The following is a 17141-nucleotide window of genomic DNA, read 5'->3' on the forward strand; positions in this document are numbered from 1 at the left end:
CTTTTCTTTAACGATGTACTTGACTGACTTTTTACTTGGTAAAGGATTACTAACCCATGTTGGGTCTTGAAGTGTCATTAATGTGTTATGTTTTGTCAATAGTACAAAGAAAGCTGGTTCACTTTGTCAAGGTTTCTGTTGGCTGATATTGTCTCCATCCCACTGTGGTCTACTGTAGAATCTTTCAGTAAGGACACTTTAAATTTCTATAAATTTGAGCACTACCCTCTAATGGTTTCTTTATGCATGTGCCCTTTAACACCAAGAAACACACAGTAATGGCTGCATTAGCTAATGTAGCTGTAGAATACAACTGACCTTTTTGCAGATAGCTTTCCTCTTTTGTTTCCCCTTGATTTTCAAAATATCTTTCACACTGTCTTGCAGTACAGTTACAGACATGTAATGCATTCAGCTTCACAGAGGCATCATGATATGCACTAGGTGAAATATTGAAACATAAGACGTGATGTTTTTGCTGTATCATCCAAATGGAAATATGCTACTCCTCCTGTGGATCAGTTACAGAAATGACCAGATTGTTACTGACATAGTTCAGCTGAGAGAAATCCCAGCAGCTGCAAAAGTTTTGACTCCACTTAAATCTTAAATCTAAAAAAAGTAATCTTCTTGAGCCTATGACTGCTTCAGTGTCAAAGACTTTTGCACAATCATGGTGTAGTGGCAGTCTAGCTACAAAAAATGCCACTTGGGGGAATTTGAAGCCATTTCCAACTCATGGTAGTGTGTAAAAATTAGGTCCTCCATAGTATTTTTTTTTTACACACTTTATTAACTTACAAATCTCTAAAAAAAAAAACACCTACAAAAATCCGGGTGCCAAAAGACTTAAAACAAGCTCATACAAAAGACAAAAATATAAAACTTGTGACACAAAAACCATTTCCTACGTCACACACACACAGGCACGGTTGAAAAACTGCGTGGCTTCCTCTGATCCTCATTCCCCCTGTGAATGATCAGCTGTCTCCCTTATCTAACCTGTGACTGATTACCACTTATGCCCACAGGTGTGCAGGTAACCCACAGCAACCACAGTGCCTCACCAACCACACACCCACATTCACACACACAAACATACCTAGTCTAAATTGGCTACAACACATGGGTAACTTTACATCAATAAAACTTATGAGATTCCAGAAGGATTCTGAGTCACCAAACAGTGTCGCATCATATCATATGTCTAAGACGTTGATATAATGTACCGATTACGTCAACTACCTAAAAACAGTTCATGCTCATTTTTCCTCTTGGGTTGATCAGCCGTCATTAGCCCAATACATGAACAAATGTTTGTTTTCACAGTTAGGACACGCACGCCTCCTCAGATTGTACGTGAATGCTGATTGGAGTACTCAGGGCACGCACGCACGCCACGCACGCAGCGTCAAACCACTGTCGACCATGGCGGAATGTGTTCGACTTGACAGCAGCACAAGTAGTAATACCATGGATAAAAGCATTACGCTTCCGCCCGACGAAATATTCCGCAATCTGGAAAACGCAAAGCGGTTCGCAATAGACATAGGTACCTAGAAATATAAACGTTTTCTTTATTTTGTTTACCACTTTTGCTTTAACGGGGCTAATCTCATGGAACAGCTATGCCTTCTCCTGATAGTACACATAAGACTTCTGATAGATGAAAGTATATAAGACAAAGCTAAATGTTAGCCGCTTAAAATCGTGTATTGTTTTAAGTCGTTTGACAGCAAATCTGTTAACGTCAAGATGGAGGCCTGATGAGATTTCAGGATTATTTTTATCTGATAAAGCGAAGGCGTGCCAGACAAAGTGACCAACTTTGACAACAACAGACGTTAGCTGCTAGCTAGCGTGTGTTAAGGTTTTTATTGTATCTGTTTACCCAATTTCACAGATTACTAAACCTTCGTTTTAAATCTGGATCTTGATTCAGCGTGTCGCTTGTGTATTGTATTGTGTAAGGGGTTCTTCATCTTTTATCAATGTTGTTTTGTTCTAACAGGTGGATCTCTCACAAAGCTCGCCTACTATTCGACTGTTCAACACAAAGTGGCTAAAGTACGCTCTTTCGACCACGCTACAAAGGTAAATGTATCTGTAGAAACTGGTTTGTCCTGTACATCGTGCCAAGTTCTCTTACACCCACAAAACCCAAACTGCATGGACGTTCCAAACCGTATAATCTCTTGTTAAGCCTGATTTTTCTTAATTTGAAAATACCACTACCAACAGTTATTATCTATATAATCTAACGAACAATAGGTAAACAAGTAGGTGTAATGGAGTTTTCTTTCTCCTCTGTGTTTCTTTGTCATCTTTGTCACAGGAGGCTCCCAGTGACAAGCTCTATGAAATATCTGTGCAGGAAGAGGTCACAGCACGCCTGCACTTCATCAAATTTGAAAATGCTTATATTGAAACATGCTTGGACTTCATTAAAGACCATCTGGTCAACACGGAAACCAAAGTTATCAAAGCCACAGGTGGAGGGGCACACAAGTTCAAAGAACTCATCGAGAGGAAACTCGGACTCAAGTGAGTATTAGCTTTTGTTTTGATGTTGTACACTACTGTACTGTAGCTACTGCATGTACTAACGGAAACAGAAGTGGGGGAACATTTCTAGCATATTTCAGATGACTGCTTTGAAATGAGCAATAGTCCTTTGTCCTTACTGTAACTGACGCACACACACACAAACCAATATCCTGTTTTCTTCCTGTGAATCAGGTTGAAACAGAGGACAAATGTGGTTGTTGGACATTATTTGTTTTGATTTCACTTTGAAGACTTGATCCATGTGGCATTAGCACTGAGAGCCTTTTTTCAGCAATCAGCAATAGTTTTACTCTTTTGATTCAGCTCACAGAAAGGGGAAGTACTTCACTAAGAGGTGACTGGCTTATCAGTGCAACTTCAGACGTATCTTTGTGGCAGTCTGGGTACGTTTTACTCAGTGTATACTGTCACAGCAAGTTACACTGCATCTTTAAGCTTCTGCAGGTTATCTTTGCGGTTAATTTGATATTACCTTATGTACGTTTCTAATCATAGCGTAGATAGTGCAGGGGGTAGACCTTAATATGTGGGTCAGTTTCTGATATGTAGTCCCTGTGTATAATTGCATAATTTTCATTTATGCTACTTGTTTTCGCAATTTTCATATCAGCCTGTTAGGGCTATTGTAGGTTTCAAAACAATGAACCAGCAGAATTGGATATTAAGCCTTGAAAAAATTTCACTAAACACACAAATTTCTGAGAATAAGTAATAATCGGTGTGTTGTTTTCTTCAAAATTGGCCCAATTCACAGCAATGGCTCTTTGCTTATGATAATACGGTGATTGTGAAATAAAATTGCAAGTATTTTCTTATTGCTAAATCCAATTGAGAAGTGTGATTTGATTTGGTCATTCACTCCAGGCATCATACATTCCAGGCAGTGGCCTCTCTGCTGTGACAAAGTTGACCCATTTTTGCAAAGTGAAGTGATGTGGTGTGAGAGAACACCCCCCGCTCCTACACACACAAACACACTATTTTCAGAGTGTTCTAGTAAATTTGTGATTATTATGATGGAGAATATTTATGTGTTTAACTTTGTCAGCAATGCCCTGCCAAAGCCTCCCTGGCTTTGTTGGCTGCCACAGCATTAAATTTGTCTGCTTACCTTCTTAAAACTCTGCAAGTCTTAACATTATTTTCTTGAGTTCTTCTGGGGAGAATTATGGAGCCTGAGTCGCTATGAATGAATGAATGAAAGAATTCCACCTGCATTGCTGAACACTCCAATTAAGTTGACACCACATCAACCAACCAACATTTTATTTGCTGTCATAGTCCATTTAACATCTATCAGAGTTTGTCAGCACTGACTTTCCTTGATAATCCTGAGTTAAATTTGAGCAGTTTAAGCTCCCTTCATCGTACAGCCCTTTAATCTGTGATATTGTTGTTATGTGCTTGTTTGGAATTAAAACCTGTCTCTGTGGCTGTGAACACACAGCTTCCCTAATAGAAAGATGTAACTGTCAAGTAGCATTGTAAAAATGAGATTCTACAATGTACTCCATGATTAACCAGACGGAGGACAAAACAGTTAGCCTTCTGATGCTGGTTAAGGATGAGTCAAACTAACTGAGTCTTTACACTGTGGCAGAGTGGACAAAGAGGATGAGATGACCTGTCTCATCAAGGGTTGTAACTTTGTGCTGAGGAACATACCCCACGAGGCTTTCGTGTACGCCAAGCACGCCGACTCAGAGTTCCGCTTTCAGACCACTCAACCAGACATTTTCCCTTACCTGCTCGTAAACATCGGCTCTGGGGTATCCATAGTCAAGGTAATGACCAGCGAATCAGAGTGTTGTCAGCTTATTAGCAAAATGGGTCTTACTGTTAAACAATTTAAAGAAAGGCTGACACAATGTTTTGATTAAATGATAAGTATTATGAATTAGTTACCAGGTATTATAATAATTGATAATATATTTATTGTTTAAGTCATTTGTGAAGCAAAATCAGTGGTAACATTCTTCATTCAGTACGCATCCTGTTGATTGAAGCATTCAGTTGCATAAAATCCGACTATCACACAGCTGAAATAATCTCCACAGCTGTCAGTCAGTGCGCTGCCTCTGTGCTCTGTGGGCACCCGTGCCGAAAAATATGCATGCAAGTGAAATTCATAAGTTTATCCCAGATATTGTTTTACTTATTTTTAACCCTAAAATATAATCTAAACCAAAGTATTCTTTGCACAGTTAAATGTTTACATTATGTTAGTCTATATTTTATGTTAATTTTTAGTCTAAATTTTAACCAATAAGCTGTCTGTTTTCTTCAAGCTTCAGTCATTTTCAGGATGCTCTTCAAACTGGCAAAAAATCATATATTACAATAAACTGAAATGAAGAATCCGCACGGTTGTATATTTTGCCACAACGTCCAGCCTTGTGGTGAAGGTTTGACTGCAAGATATGTGTTATCTCCTGTGATGTATAATATAGGGTATGTAGAAGTGGCTGACCTTTTAAAAATACATTTAGCTGAATGTACAGGCTTTTTCCCCACACGATTTCTGCTGTCCCTCTTCAACAGGTTGAGTCAGAGGACAAGTTTGAGCGAATTGGAGGAAGCTCAATCGGCGGAGGAACGTTCTGGGGCCTTGGAGCCTTGCTCACCAAAACAAAGGTATCCTAATTAAGTTTTACTGTCAGACTGTGAAAGCTGTTGCTTTTGAAGTCAACCATTAAAGATGTCTCCTCAGTGCAATAGTTTGTCTCCTTAAGCCTAGTGAACTTTACTTTTTCTCTCCTGTAGAGATTTGATGAGTTGCTACAATTGGCCTCTAAAGGGCAGCACACAAGTGTCGATATGCTTGTCAAAGATATCTACGGAGGATCTTACGGGTCTTTGGGCTTGACTGGAGATCTTATTGCAAGCAGTTTTGGAAAGTCTGCTACTGCTGACAAAGGTGACACATGGGCACATTGTTGTTTATTTATTTCTGCCCTGTAGTGTTATAGATGTATATATCCACACTGGGGTGATAAAAGACTGTAACACACTGCAGCATTTAACAACTTAAACCAGCTCTGAGGTAAAGAAAATAAGTATGTTCAGTCTGTTTCACACCTTCTCACCGCCTTGTGCAACCATGCAGCAGAAGGGCTGCTTTCCATTGCAGGTGACGTGAAATAACAGCACAACAACGCAGCAGAGCACTCCGCCTCCCCCCTCATTTTGTTATTCGCATACAGGCGTTACATTGTGAGGTGCTTTGGTATTAATTAATTTGTTAAATGAAGTGAATTGTTACTGTTAACTTTTTAAAATGAAAAGGCATTTATCTGAATTGTTATGTTTCATATTGTATCGCAGTGGACTAAGTGCACTAGTGAATGGCTCGACACACAGTATACTGGAGCAAAACACTGAAGATGGTGCCCTTTTATCTTTTCATTAAATCAGGAAGACATCTTGCGCTGAAAAATTGATTGTGAATAAAATCAGACCCTCAAGTCTTTTTGAGTATCCAGCACTGATCTTCTCTGGACTTGAAAGTTGGCTGTAAGAAGTTTGTAATTTCCTTTGTTTGTTTGCTTCAAAGGGCAGCAGCTGCAGTCAGCTTAGATTCATTGTTTCTAAAACTAAAATTCAGTGGTGGGAGCCCATTGTCACTGTAATTTAATTTCCACTGAAAACCAATGCGGCAGGTATAATCCACTTCCCGTCTATCCACAGTCATCATGCAACAGTCATCTCCACACTCACCCACCACTGCTGTAACTCATCATAACCTCTGTTTAATCCGAGCTAACTCACTGCCACTGTACAATACAGACTTGTCAGTCAGAAGATTGAGTGTAGCTTGAAATGTAAACAAAATGAAGAGGATGTCAGTAAGTCCGAAATGTTTCTGCCTGTGATGTCTTCTCAACAAGGCAGGTATTATATTGTCCAGTTTTAGTGTAAGCCTGTGTTGAAGTGAACTGATGACCTCTCACCCAGTTGTGATACAGCGTTGTATCAGCACTTAACCAGTGACACAGCTGTCTTGGCTTATCGAAACACCTGTTACTGTGCATCTGCTGCTCTTGAGCAATTACTGAGTAGTTTATTATTTTCATATTGATGTCCAGTTGCTGTCTCAGTGCTCATATAATTTTGTAGTACTTTGTACTGCCACTGAACAGAGGGATGGTAGTAAGAAGCTTCATAATTTGAATAGGTTTGAAGAAGTTTTTCTGAAGAATTGCTGCCATTGTTCTGCCAATACCTTACCACTTATATTCAAATATCATTCCTGTCAACGCCTCAGACAGCTTTTCAGTTTTGCAGTGTGGATATTGTGCAGTTATGTTTATATGACTCTCCTGATTTGTAGAGTTCTCTAAAGAAGACATGGCCAAGAGCTTACTCCATATGATCAGCAACGACATCGGGCAGCTGGCCTGTCTGTATGCCAAGCTCCACAACCTGTCCAGAGTTTACTTTGGAGGCTTCTTCATCAGAGGACATCCTGTCACCATGCACACAATCACCTACAGCATCAACTTCTTCACCAAGGTAAAACCACTTCCTCTGCATGAAAAACAAAACTCCTCCCCAGGTGTGACTGCAGCGTTAAATGACATAGTGAGTGCTGCTGATTGACAAGACTTCCTGATTGTCCCAGATTTTTATGTTATCACCTGTTTTGTGTAGGGTGAAGTTCAGGCCTTGTTCCTAAGACATGAAGGCTATCTCGGAGCCATCGGAGCATTTCTCAAAGGAGCAGAGGAGGACAGTAAGCGAATCAGAATCAGAATCAGAATTCCTTTATTAATCCCTGGAGGGAAATTCTTGAAAGTGAGAAAGATCGGGAGCGTCTGTAACAGGCTGCACATGTATCGACGCATGCGCACTGAAGACAAACCCTACAAACACACGTTATTATCTTCAGTCACCTGGCTTACTTATTAATAAATATTTGACTGAAAGATATGAATGTTATATAAAGTGTATTATGTAGTTTGTCTTTTTGACAACAAATTTCCTGAAACTAGTCACCTATTTTTCACAAACAGCATGCAAGTCCTCCCTCACTCATGCAAACCTGCAGTATGGCATTAAGTAAATTCTTGCATGCTTTCTCTGACTTCAGGCATGCATAAAATCCCTGGACTTCAGTAGTGAATTGACTGCACCTTTTGTTTCACTGCTTGTCTGTCTAAACACAAACACTTAACTGCAATGTATAGACACGATAGAAGAAATATTTTTCAGTGCTTAACTTAAATATTAATAAAATGTGCTATGATGCAAATGTAACATTGTGAATATATCATAATTGAACATCTTGTTCTCCTCTAGATCCAAACCAGTACAGCTGGGGTGAGAATTACGCAGGAAGCTCAGGCCTGATGAGCGTTTCTCCAGATATGAATCCCATGCAACGTGCGCGTAGTGGAACGGTGAGTCTGCAGAGGAAGGAGAGTGATCAAACTCGAACACCCGAAGCTGGGCAATGCACCATGTGGGGCCACTTAAACCTCCTGACCGATTTTCACTCTTCTGCTGCTTCTGTGGTTTTTCTGATATTTTTTACATTTGAACTTTCACACTTAGTTTTGAACTTCCATCACCACTGTCCTCACTGAATCCGTACATGTCATCCCATAAACACATTTATTAATTTTTGATAATCTTTCTTTTCATCTTCTCTCCACACATTCCTCTGTCTACCTAACTGTCTCCTTCAGTTTCCTGTAAGTACCTCCGTCTGCTTCACTTGTGTGCCCTGGTTTAATGACGTGGCTTCTGCTCACAGTTCTTTAGCTGTAAACATCCCACTTAAGACACTTTAGACATTCTCCTTGTTCTCTTGCCCCAGGACAAGAGTGACCTGAGTGCAGGTTTTCTTCAGCTTAGCTTTGAGATCTTGCTCCTGTTTGGTCCCCCACTACATAATTTTTGGGTTCAGTCATATGCTGTGCACATGAGAAGTGACCGTTCGATTTGGCTTTTTGATTCCTTGGTGTGATGCATGCAGGCCTCTGTATAACATCAGGAGTTGGTAACCTAACCCTTAGCGTTAGCTGCTCTCACCACTGAGTTTCCTCCTTTTTTCCTCGGTTTTCATTAACTAGTTTTCATGAGTGCAAACTGGCAAAAAGTGATGCTTGTCTTAAATGAAATATTCATCTTCATCTTTGGGGACTTACAACACAGCAATCTTCTGTCAATGTATGAAGCATCCATGTACAAGTAGTGAATCTGCTGTCTTCCACTGGCTTTTTGGATCAAATCTTGTTTGAACCTTCCCACCTTTTTCTTCTTCTCTGCTTATTTGTTGTCTTAATAAAGAGAAAATAGTAACACAAGCGAAACCATCCACAGCATTGCTAAGAAAAAGGAATATATAGTGAAGTAGCTCCTAGAATACAAGTTTTTGAGAGTGATAGTTGGACTAGTCGTTGGCATTTGAAGAGCAGAAAGAATCATTGATTTGTCTGGTTTTTATGGACAAGAGAGACAGCGTTTGTCTTCTCTGTCTCTTTGTTGTGTCTAGTTTGACATGTTGGAGATGGACCGTCTGGAGAGGCAGCTGGTGAATCTGCCACTGCTGCAGGACCCTTCATCTTACATCCCCGACACTATGGACCTCACAGAGGATGCTGTGGCCCGTGAATACTGGCTGTCCTGCTTCGAAGAGGCCCTAGATGGGGTAGGAGGGCAGTTTATGATTTGGAATACAGTATTTCAGATTTTGAAATTAACAGACAATGTTGGTCAAGGTTATCTTTGAAGGAAAAATCCATTTCATAACTGATTGTTTGTATGGTTGAAGAACAAAATTTACCCTTTACGTATTAGGCTGCATTGAGTAACGTGTGTTGTATTTGAAATAGATATTACATTTGGTGTTTACGGTTCAGCCTTTCGAAGGCTTTTTTTCCCACACTCGGTGCTTGTGTGCCACAGAGATTGCAAACGTGGCTGAACGCTGTTCTTTTGTTTTCGGAGCAGGTGGTTAAGAGAGCTGTTGCGAGCCAGCCTGACATGCCGGAGGCAGCCGAGCGAGCCGAGAAGTTCAGTCAGAAATACAGACACAAGCTTCAGACCCTCCGCCATCAGCCTTTGTAAGAACTGATTTGGTTTTTGCATGCAGGGCCTTTGTGTTTGACCCTGAGCTTGCTTTTAGTAAACTGTACCTCATTTCTTTTCTTCAGCGTCTGCAGTAGTTTGATGTCTTCATACCTGCTGTAACAGCTCTTCTGCTTTGTCAATGAAAAGGGGAACTCTTGGTGTTGAATCTGTTTACTGTTTCTAGGAGTCGGGTGCAGTGCATACGTATGTGTCAGTCGTATTAATTCTGTCAGTGATTTAGCAGAGTAAACAACAATCAGTAAAATCCAACACAAAAAGCTCCCAAATGCCAGATTTTCAGAAACCAGTTTTATTTTATTTTTCTTTACGCTCCATCAAGCCACATACTGTCAATACCAGTGAAACGTGCATTGAATCAGCCACCCCAGCCCCATTTTGTGTGTGTGTCTGTGTGTGTGTGTTTTTCTCTCTTGCTAATGTAGAGTGCTTCTCTTCTCACCTAGTGCTTACGGATCCCTCACTGTCAGAAGTCTGTTAGACACGAGGGAACACTGTTTAAACGAGTTCAACTTTCCTGATCCCTACTCTAAGGTCTGAGTGAAATCTACTGAGTTATTCTCTTTTCTTTTGTCTTCTTTTTGTGGGCCACACAGCTGGTTTGGCTCTTACTGTTCTGATTTGTCAAATAGAATTAATATATATATAATACGTTTACAGATTTTTATACAGGCTCATGGTGTTGCACAGACTGTTTCTTTTTGCCTCATAACTTAATCTAGAATTCAGGTGATACATTAGGTTTTGACAAAACCACATTTTCTCACATTTCTGAGTTAGGGCTGCCACCAACAGCTATTTTAAAGATTGTTTAGTAAAATGTCAAGATTGTGAAACATGCTCGTCACAATTTCCCAAAGGTCAAAGTGATATTTTCAAGTTGTTTCTGTTGTCCAAACATCTACAACAGTCTAAAATCTAAAAACTCTTCATTTACAACCAAAAAAGCAGCAAATCCTTACATCTAAGAAGCGTAAACGAGCAAATGTTTGACAGCTTTGCCTCAAAATGACTCAAGTGATTAATCGATTATCATCAACAGTTGGCAACTAATTTTCTTTTGATTGACCAGTTGTGGCAGCTCCACTCTGAATGCTTCTGATGACCAACCTTTTATTCTGTTCAGACTAGCTGTATTATATCTGTGCTCTGTTGTAGATTAAACAGAGGGAGAATGACATGGCTCTCAGGTATTACCAGAAGGCAGTGAATTCCCTGGAGGAGTTGAGCTGGGAGGAGAGACAGTTCGCCCTGGTCAGGGGCGTCCTGGCGGGAAATGTTTTCGACTGGGGAGCCAAGGCTGTGACAGAGTGAGTGACGGAGTTAGATCCTGTGAGCAGCCTGGTTGATTGGTTGCTCTGTTCTCTCTGTTTGTGGGTAGTGGGAGAACCTCTGGTTACTTAAGTTTCATACTGCAGTAGCTTTGAACTGGGATTTTTTTTACTACTGTGGTAATGTGTTTGGCCATTTTATGTTGTTTTCGTCAGTCAGTTACCCCGAATAGAATGTAAATGGAATATTAGAATACCTAAGGCCTGCTACTATTCATTGTCCAACAAAGAACAGATATTTCTTTAAGATTTCAGTTTCTGTGGCCCTTTGAAGCTTTGAGTAAGTTTCTTCACAAGGAATCATAGTAATCTTATCTTTGGGCTGCCAAAAGGTCAGCAGTGGCTTGCTATTCTTGGTCAGAACTGCTCTTTAAGTAATGAATAGGTAAGGATTTGAGAGGAGACAGTAACACTTTATCTGCAGGCTAGGATGCAGGTTGGACAGACACATTCATGTATATAGCTTACTTTACCTTACCTTTATATTTACTTCATATTTTATGTTTACTTTTCTTCTCAAATTGCATATTTTGTTAAATTATACTATTCTTTCAGTATTGCTTAACTTTTAATGGCATTCAGTGTGGACAGCAAAGTAAGATTTTCATTGCACGAGGAAACCTGTTTCCTTACTCTGCATATGACAATAAATGCTCTGAATCTCTGAATCTTTGAATCTTGAATCTTGGTAAATTTTAGATTCAATCTCTCCTGTCATTGCAGCGTCCTCGAATGTGATTCTCAGTTTGGGTTTGAGGAGGCTAAACAACAGTTAGAAGGTATATAAATATATCTTCTTTATATTCTTTTCTTTTTTTTTAGCTGTTTTATTTGTTAAACATTTGATCTTAAACCTTTTGATACACTGATAAACATTAGACCTACTTGATTATTTTTACATATTTTAATGTCTTTTTGAGTAATAATAGGTAAAGTAAATATTGTCAAATGGAGAGACTTATAGAATCACTCTTGGTACACAGAAGTGGTACCTCAAACTGAATTTTTTGGGGGTTTTCTTCTCAGAGCGACCATGGCTTGTTGATTCCTATGATCAGTGGATTGAGAGACTAAAGGTCAGGCTCTTTCTCTGCTTTTTCATTTCAAAGTTAAGTTACTCATTGTGGCATTTATGGTGGGAGGTTAGTGGTTTTATCAAAAGCTCTGGATGGTACCATGAGTACACGCACATGATGTTCAGCACAGAGGGAAATAAACACACAACCTCAATACATTCAGTGCCAGACACAACTATGTCAAGATAAAGCACAAAGGGAAAACAGCTTTGTAGCACTCATTAGTAATATTTCAGATTCTTGTGACAGTGTTTCTGCTCGTGATGATTAGTGCTTGAATACGATCCATCCTGGTTTTCTCTTGCAGGGTCCTCCTCATAAGTGTGCCTTGTTTTTCGTAGATAATAGTGGAGTAGACATCATTCTAGGGGTGATCCCTTTTGTCAGAGAGCTTCTCTCTCGAGGAACAGAGGTAAGGAAATCTAGCAACATAATTTAAAAACGATTATGTTGCTAAATAAAACATCAATATACCTTTTTATCCATCTGCACCTAGGTTGTGTTGGCCAGCAACTCTGGTCCAGCTTTGAACGATGTAACTAATGGTGAACTGCAAATATTGACCGAACGAATCGCAGCTATGGATCCAGTGATTCAGTGAGTTTTAAAGATGGGCAGGGCAGACTGAGAAGAAACACTATAATCTTACTGCCTATCCTGTATAACTTCGATAACATAATGTTCTATGTCTGATCACATGTTGAAGAAGGTGTTTAGTGACCTGTGCTCTGCGTGTTGTTTAGGGCCGGGCTGAGGGAGGACAGGCTCACGCTGGTGCAGAGTGGCTCCAGTTCACCCTGCCTGGATCTGAGGTTGGTTATTTGGCAATTTAACATTTTTAAAAGCAGTACCATTCAGCCTGTGAAAACAGTGGCCTAATATCTGCTGTGGCAGAATAAAAGAAACATATATGAAGTGAAAATACTGTAAATCTGGATAAAAATGAACATGCTTAGATTCATTTATTTTTATAGTTTTACTACAGGCTTCTGTTTCGACCTGAAGTTTGTATTCCCGTTTGCTACTGACAGAATCAGAAATTTTATCGATGCCTGTATAAATAATAACTCATAGAAATTAACTGTTTTTCATGGCTGTGGCGTATGAGTTCAGAAGTCTCTTAGCCTGGGGAAAGAAATGTGTTCTGTAGTGTGGCAGTGGATACTTCTGTATCTCTTGCCAGATTGCAGCAGTTTAGACAGGCTGTGACTGACACTTCAGTTCACCAATATGATCACCATGGCAGTTTGTTCCTGTCAGGATATTGTGTGATGACCAGGACACTTTGTCATTTTCTGTTTTTTATTGTAGATAGTTTCAGTTTTCCTTTTTCGTAGATGCTGTACTTCGTGTCATATTGGGATGGTTGAGTTTCGTCTGGTCGCTTTCACTTTTAAAAATCTGAGATTTCATTAAATTCGTGAGATTTCATGTCTTTTTTGTCATTTAATGCAGCAAAAATATTAATTTGTTTTATTCTGTGTTAATCCCTAGCCGTCTGGACAAAGTGCTGGCGATGGTGGTGCGGGAGCGACAAACCGACCTGGTGATCATTGAGGGAATGGGCCGAGCCATTCACACCAACTACTACGCCATGCTCAGCTGCGAGAGCCTCAAGATGGCTGTCATCAAGAACTCGTGGCTGGCCGACCGACTGGGAGGAAAACTGTTCAGTGTGGTCTTCAAGTATGAGGTACCTGCTGGAAAATCCAGCCAGCACTCAAACGTCCTAACGCCATCATGAGCCCCACAGAGCTAGAGTCTGAGCAGGACACCGAAGATGAGCAACCAGACTGGTTTAGCTGGAGCACTGAATGTAAGGACAGTGATCATATGCTGCCACTTAGTGAATGACTGATTGCAAAGCTGATTGTACAAGTTAGGCAGTTTTTAACATTGATCATTAAGAGAGAGGTTTTACATTTAATCTTCAAACACTGTTCATTTTAGTGCTTGTTTTATGAACATGTTTTACATTGTTTTGCAGGCCTCTGTCCAGCACCCTGTACAGTCACTTAGTTTGCTACAGTCATTACTGCCGATTGATCTCATGCAGCATCTAGAATTTGAAAAACTCTCACACTTGTTTTGTAATATTTTGCATCAGCCATTTACATGCTGCCAACACACAACCTTGTGCAACCATATGGGCAAATGTGTTGTTTTTGCTGGAGTGTGTTTGTGTGTTGGAGAGAGAGCATTAATTACTGCCTTCAGCGGTAACACTTCTTCGATAAAGACTATTTCATGTGCCTTGAGGCTGATGTGATAAAAGCATCATTCATTTAGATCGTGTTTAATTCCTGTTGAAGGCTATGATTCCACAAATGTCTGCTTCTGTTTCTCTGCAGTCTAATGCCATAGTCTCGGAAGAATCCATGGATCTCCTGTGTTTTATTACTGCCAGTGAATGAACTGAGATTAAGAAATGAATCACTATCACTTGTGTAGCTGTCAAAGTGCATCAGGGAAAACTTTTGAACAGTGGAAGAGGCAGCACTTTATCACAATGAGATTTGGTCATGTTCCTCCACAAGGTGGCACTATTCTACTGTGACATAGGTTTTTATGATTTCTCAGATCTTTCCCAAGGTGCTTGGTGTCAAAAATTAACACTGCATATTTCAGGTCAACTATTCCTACTGTCTAATCAAAGCATCACTTGGAACTTTTGGTCACTGAACTGGCTGTGGCATGAGTCCAGGGATTCGTTGTAATTAACTGGCATGTTTAAGCACAAGCTATAATCCATCCCTAAATCAAAAATGCAATTGTTTGATGGCAATAATACTGCAGCATGTAGTTGTAACAAACCACACTGTGTGACTGTGAAGCAGCTGAATCTTTTGGTGACTTCATTGTAGATATATGAATTCAAAGCAGGATCTGATTTTAAAGGCAAAGTTGCAGTTGCTTGACATATGGACTCAAATTGCAATATTGTTGTCATATGTGCGTACATATGATATACAGATGTGTGTGTATATACATATATATACATATACATACACACATATATATATATATCTATACATATAGATAAATATATATGTATATATATAATTCATTTGCATTACTTCAGTTAAGCGCATCAAGCACAATTTTGTGTATTATTCTCCTGACAATCAATTTTAATTAAATTGTGAAAACTTTTATTTTATTCTTTTTACGTGTGTGTGTGTTCATTTCTCATGTGTCAGGAGAGTTTGCAGTCATGTAGAGGAATAGGGAGACTTGAAAGTCTCAAAAAAACCAAACCTGCCCTTGGCAATATAAAAGCTCGACACCCTGGTATGTGGTGGTTGATTCCTGCTGTGGAGCTGCGGGTTGATAATGCATGAGGACGCCTGGCAGGGGGTCCCCCTGATTTTCCTCTTGCTCATCACTCTGACTGCCAAAACACACACACACACACCAGTTCTGCAAGACACCCTCATGGATTTAGTGACATCTATGTATAACGTGAGATCTGTCCCAGTTTTTTATGGTTTTTGTTACTGCATAATATTCAGTGTGGGCACTAGTGTTTCCCCCCAGCATCAATGCACTCATGGACAGATAATGAGACGAAGCCTCCCACACACACACACTTCTTACACACAAAAAAATGGGAAAGTCATTTGTAATCTTTGTGCATCTCTGACAGTGACATTTTGCAAGTGAACCAGAACTCTAACGTGGTGCACATTAATGTCAGTATCTGGTTCAGATCGACACTGACTCTCTTCTGCTTCTTGAGTGTCCTCTTTTCTCCTCCTCCTTCTCCTCTCCCTTGGAAGGCATGGAGCACGTCAGAGTTACAGTTTCGATAGACTTGTTCCTGCAGCTGCAGTGGGACAAACCCTTTATTGCTTGGCTTTGCACTGTATAGCTTTCTAATTACAGGCAGGGTTCATAACACTGATAACACAGGCCCTGAGAAAACAGAGCAGCATTGACTGCTTCTGTTTGCATAACACTAATTACTGTAGTTACAGTAAACAACTATTTCAAAAGACTATTTTTCTTGAGCTTTGGTTTTTCTATGCTGTAGCTGAACCTTTTGTGGAATCTGAGTAACAATAACAACAATTTGATTGGCAACGTGACCTTAAACGTACAATGCCACACATTGTGTATCACCACTTTTTAGATGCATGTAAAAACAGTAAGTTCCTCTTGTGACTCATGGGTAATTTGTACCAACTTTTTCCTTATATTATTATTCGCAGGTGATTTAATCTTATTGTGTTCGAAGAGTGTAGCTAACAGTACAAATATGAAGTATCAGAGTCATAACATGCTAAAAAGACCTTCACAGGCCACATTCCCAACCTTTTCCTCTGACATACCTGATACATACTGACATACTTTAACTTGTATAAAAATGAATAACTTTACTATTATACAAAATGGAAATGATGGATTTCAATACGTCTAATCAAGTTAGCTCAAAGTGACACCTTCACGGTGCTTTGAGTGAAGTTATTAAAAATAAATTACATTTTTTCAATATTTTCAACTTTTGTGAGGAAAACATAGCCCATCTTGAGTCCACTTGTAAGATACACACTCTCTTGGAACTGCATTTTCTCTTGCCAGAGAGTAAGAAGCTTATCACCAAATCTGTGAATTACCTCTCTCAGGATTCTGTGTCTGTTCTTAAATGTTGTCTGTTCTGGTCTTGTAGAGCACTATTCATGCTGTGTCCATGATGGATGGTTAAGATGAACTTCCCTCAGTTACTTGTACCTCCCCTTCACTGTGTGTGTGGAATTTTTTTTTTTCAATAAAAAAAAATATTTAAAAAAAATACAGTTATTTTAAAAAAATAAGCAGCAAATCCTCACATTTGAGAAGCTGGAACCATAAAATGTTTCTGCAGGAAAAATGACTTAAACTATTATCACCATAGTTACCATATTTGTACTCTCTGTAAGTACAGAACTTCTGTAAATGTTAGTTACATTCACCACTGGGTTCAGGTTGGTGGGGAGTGTGTTTCCTCCTGTGTAGCTGGTAATTGGGTCTTTAAATTTTGAAGTTTCCTTCAGTTACTCCATGATGTTTCCATGTACCTTTCGGTGGAAGTCAC

At 39.6% G+C, this 17141-nt stretch overlaps 1 protein-coding gene across 2 annotated transcripts; it reads left to right on the forward strand.

The window, feature by feature from the left end:
• The first annotated feature begins 1355 nt into the window (after positions 1-1355).
• Positions 1356-15222, forward strand: pank4 (pantothenate kinase 4 (inactive)). 2 transcript variants are annotated; one of them, XM_046382235.1, is made up of 19 exons: positions 1358-1552; positions 2012-2094; positions 2336-2544; positions 4169-4352; positions 5110-5202; positions 5332-5485; positions 6899-7080; positions 7219-7300; positions 7867-7967; positions 9065-9220; positions 9523-9635; positions 10107-10194; positions 10819-10970; positions 11715-11770; positions 12018-12067; positions 12375-12479; positions 12564-12664; positions 12811-12879; positions 13562-15222. In XM_046382235.1, the coding sequence occupies exons 1-19, from the start codon at positions 1429-1431 to the stop codon at positions 13809-13811; spliced, it is 2352 nt and encodes a 783-aa protein (XP_046238191.1). In that variant the 5' UTR covers positions 1358-1428; the 3' UTR covers positions 13812-15222. The 2 variants fall into 2 exon arrangements, 1 of the variants encoding a protein (XP_046238191.1); XR_006842635.1 differs by lacking the exons at positions 12811-12879; positions 13562-15222 and having other exon boundaries at positions 1356-1552; positions 12409-12479.
• Positions 15223-17141: the final 1919 nt, after the last annotated feature.

Source organism: Scatophagus argus, chromosome 3, assembly GCF_020382885.2.
Source record: "Scatophagus argus isolate fScaArg1 chromosome 3, fScaArg1.pri, whole genome shotgun sequence".
Taxonomy (NCBI): Eukaryota; Metazoa; Chordata; class Actinopteri; family Scatophagidae; genus Scatophagus; species Scatophagus argus.